Raw genomic sequence first — 2,860 nt, 5'->3', positions numbered from 1 at the left:
CACGGGAGGGCGAGATGGGGGAGAGCACAGACGGGTGTCGTAGGGAGGAGGGACGGGGTGGGGATGCTCTCCGGTCACGGAGCTGTGCTCCGGTCTCCGGCAGTGGGGCGGACACAGGTCTGGGAGTGACTGAGGGGCATCTCCAACGTGGCGATGGACCCTTTAAACGCGGCCCAAATATGCACCTGCGTCTCCAGAAATGTGCGAAGTGACCGCTTGTGTCTGGACTAGCGTTACCAGGCCCGCTTGGCAGCAACTCTGGCATGATCCGTGTCTTCTCAGCCGCGTCACTACTGGCGACGAGGCGTCGCTTCGGCAGTTTATGCCACGTTAATGTCGATGCCTCGTCTGTCGAGCAGCCGCCGTCCACCTCTGCCAACGAAGTTATACCGATTCCTCGCGTGCCGCGCCCCTCGGATGCCTCCGGCGTATATAAAGAGGGGCGCACATCTCATCTCCTCCCACATATACCCTAGCCGCCGCACAACCTCCACCGTAGCGCCGCCTTTACACAGCCCTCCGCCTGTGCCATGAGCAGCGCCGGGCGCGGCTAGGCTACTGTGCCTCCACCTGCGACTCCACCTCCCCCGGTCGAGAGCTCTGACGAGGAGGACGACGAAAGCACAGACAACATCATCGACGCAGCCATGGACGCGAAGTTCATGGCTGACGCAGAGCAGGAAGCAGAGAAGAAGCGGGCGGCCCACGCGGCGTTCGACGCAGAGCAGGAACGCCGCAGGGAGGCGGCAGCCGCAGAGGACGACTTCTCCAAATTTGAATGGTCCTATGAGGCGGCGGGGCAGAGGGCTTTAGTCGAGACCTTCGAGATGCTCAAGAAGGTAGAGGATGCCGCCAATGAGGCTCCCGACAATGACTTCTAGAGGACGCATCGACTCACCGAGCTCTAGCGGCCAGACGCCAGACGGAGCGGCGGGCGGCGGAGAAGCTGATGAGGAAGGAGGGAGGATAGATTATAATACGTGCGTGGCACGTGCACATTTACTAGTATACGAAAGGAGGAAGCGAGGGGAAATTTCAGCGAGCAGCAGTTCTACCCAGGGCCGACATGCTGGCTCGATCTTGGCGGTTCCAAGCAGTGTTGTAACAAGATATATTTGGAGAACCAAATTAGTATTTTACACAATCAAATAAATCATTTCCCCCCAAAAAAATATGTGGCAGCATAGGGCATGGATATATACATGTGTAGAAGTTTCTGATTATTTCTAAATATATTCCAAACACCTTTTTCTAGAGCAAATTTGTGTATCCCGGCGGCAACGCCCAAGCGCGGGAAAAAAACAAAGAGAGTCGTGAGAGTTACGATCGATCCAGACTTTACTTGTCCGTTCATTCTCGTGCTAAGCAAAGATGGCCACTTCTGCTTTCGATGGCCTTAAAACTTGTAGCTAGCTTTTTGATGGTAGTGTAAAGCACGAGGACCAGGCAAGCATGGACCGCCAAAGAAGCCAAACCACATCGTTTTCAAAATTGTGATTTGAAATGCCTCGAGACCATCGAAAGCCAAAAGACGAAACAATTGACCTCCCTTTTACCAAAGACCGATTCGCAGTGTACATCTGATTTGGCAGCTGATTAAATTTGCTCGTAACTTGCACCCCGAGCAAAGACTTGTTCAAAAGTAGTGATGTCAAGGTATGTACCAGCATTACGAACACGCCCCAACGGAATCATCATCAGCCACAAGGCGATCGCGAAGCAAGAAACGAACAAAGTGGCCGGGAAGAATTGAACAACAGGAAAAAGCTATACACCGGCACAGCTGCACATCACAGGGCAGCCGAGCTCCACAGGACTCGGGTACACGACACGGCCGATCGACGCTTTGCCGTCGGTTGGTCGGCACGTACATCGCTCACTCCGGGATGGCGACGAGCATCGGCCGCCACTGCCGCCGCATCATGAGCCGCCGCCGGAACCCGCCGAAGACGAACCTCCGGTACTGCTGCATGGCCGCGCCGCCAGCACGCGCGGACGACACGGCCAGCGTGGCCTCCGGGCGAGCCATGTCCGTGGGCTGCCGTTGCCGGTGGTCAGGCAGCACGGCGTGCTGCACTTCTTTCTTCACGCTGACATGGAGGCCGGCGCCGTCCGACCCCAGGAGCTCCTCCAGGGAGCCGCTTCTGCCGAGGAGGCTGCTCTTCTCCCCGCCGTCGTTGTCTCCTCCGTCTCCGGCGGCCGCACCGGCGGTTGGTCTGTGCGGCTTGCTGCCACGGCAGAGCATCCGGCGCACCAGCAGCCACAAGCTCTTGGCCCTCGGCTTGTGCGTTGTCGACCCGGCGGCCATATCCCTGCCGCTCCGGTGCAGTGCACTGCAGCCTCTCCCACTACTGATCTCTATCTACTCTGGTTCTGAGCCTGGGATATGACAGTGGGATTGGTTATATACTTGCGTGGCCTCTCATGGTCCGGTTAGAGCAAGTACAATAAGTCCTAGTCAGCTGGCTATAAGGATTAAAATAGTATATTATTGCTTAGTTGGAGGAGAGAGAGGAGGAGAGAGAAGGAGAGTGGGCTCTTATGCAGAGCGAGATCCTATAGACGTGCTTCCTGCACGACTTTGTGAGAGTGAAAGGTGGGTCACACATTGATTAAGTACTACATTTTTATAGCTCACTATTGTATATGTTGGTTCTCAAGTTGACTATAGATGATATGATGCATTTTCACTTATAGCAAGCAATTTGGCCACACTATTGGAATTGCTCTTAGCGGCGCCTGAGGTGCTACCGGCGGTCGCTGCTGCTTTGGAGACCTACGACCTGGGATTCTGGAGACGATCCTGAAATAATGGTGCTTTGCGCTTTGGACTGGACTCGAGGCTACTACTATAAAAACA

The 2,860-nt window shown here is 55.4% G+C and overlaps 1 protein-coding gene across 1 annotated transcript; it reads right to left on the bottom strand.

Moving 5' to 3' along the window:
* Positions 1–1,876: 1,876 nt before the first annotated feature.
* Positions 1,877–2,308, bottom strand: LOC124660927. Its single transcript, XM_047198776.1, has one exon. It carries the CDS (start codon positions 2,306–2,308, stop codon positions 1,877–1,879), a length of 432 nt encoding a protein of 143 aa, XP_047054732.1.
* Between the last annotated feature and the right edge of the window lie 552 nt (positions 2,309–2,860).

Source organism: Lolium rigidum, chromosome 6 (genome assembly GCF_022539505.1).
Source record: "Lolium rigidum isolate FL_2022 chromosome 6, APGP_CSIRO_Lrig_0.1, whole genome shotgun sequence".
NCBI classification, from domain to species: domain Eukaryota; kingdom Viridiplantae; phylum Streptophyta; class Magnoliopsida; order Poales; family Poaceae; genus Lolium; species Lolium rigidum.
The sequence above is the reverse complement of the archived record's forward strand: the minus strand, read 5'-3'. Positions and strand labels throughout refer to the sequence as shown.

What these genes read in the sequence shown, in the direction of transcription:
- LOC124660927 (XM_047198776.1), bottom strand. Translation starts at nt 2,308, where the DNA reads ATGGCCGCCGGGTCGACAACGCACAAGCCGAGGGCCAAGAGCTTGTGG.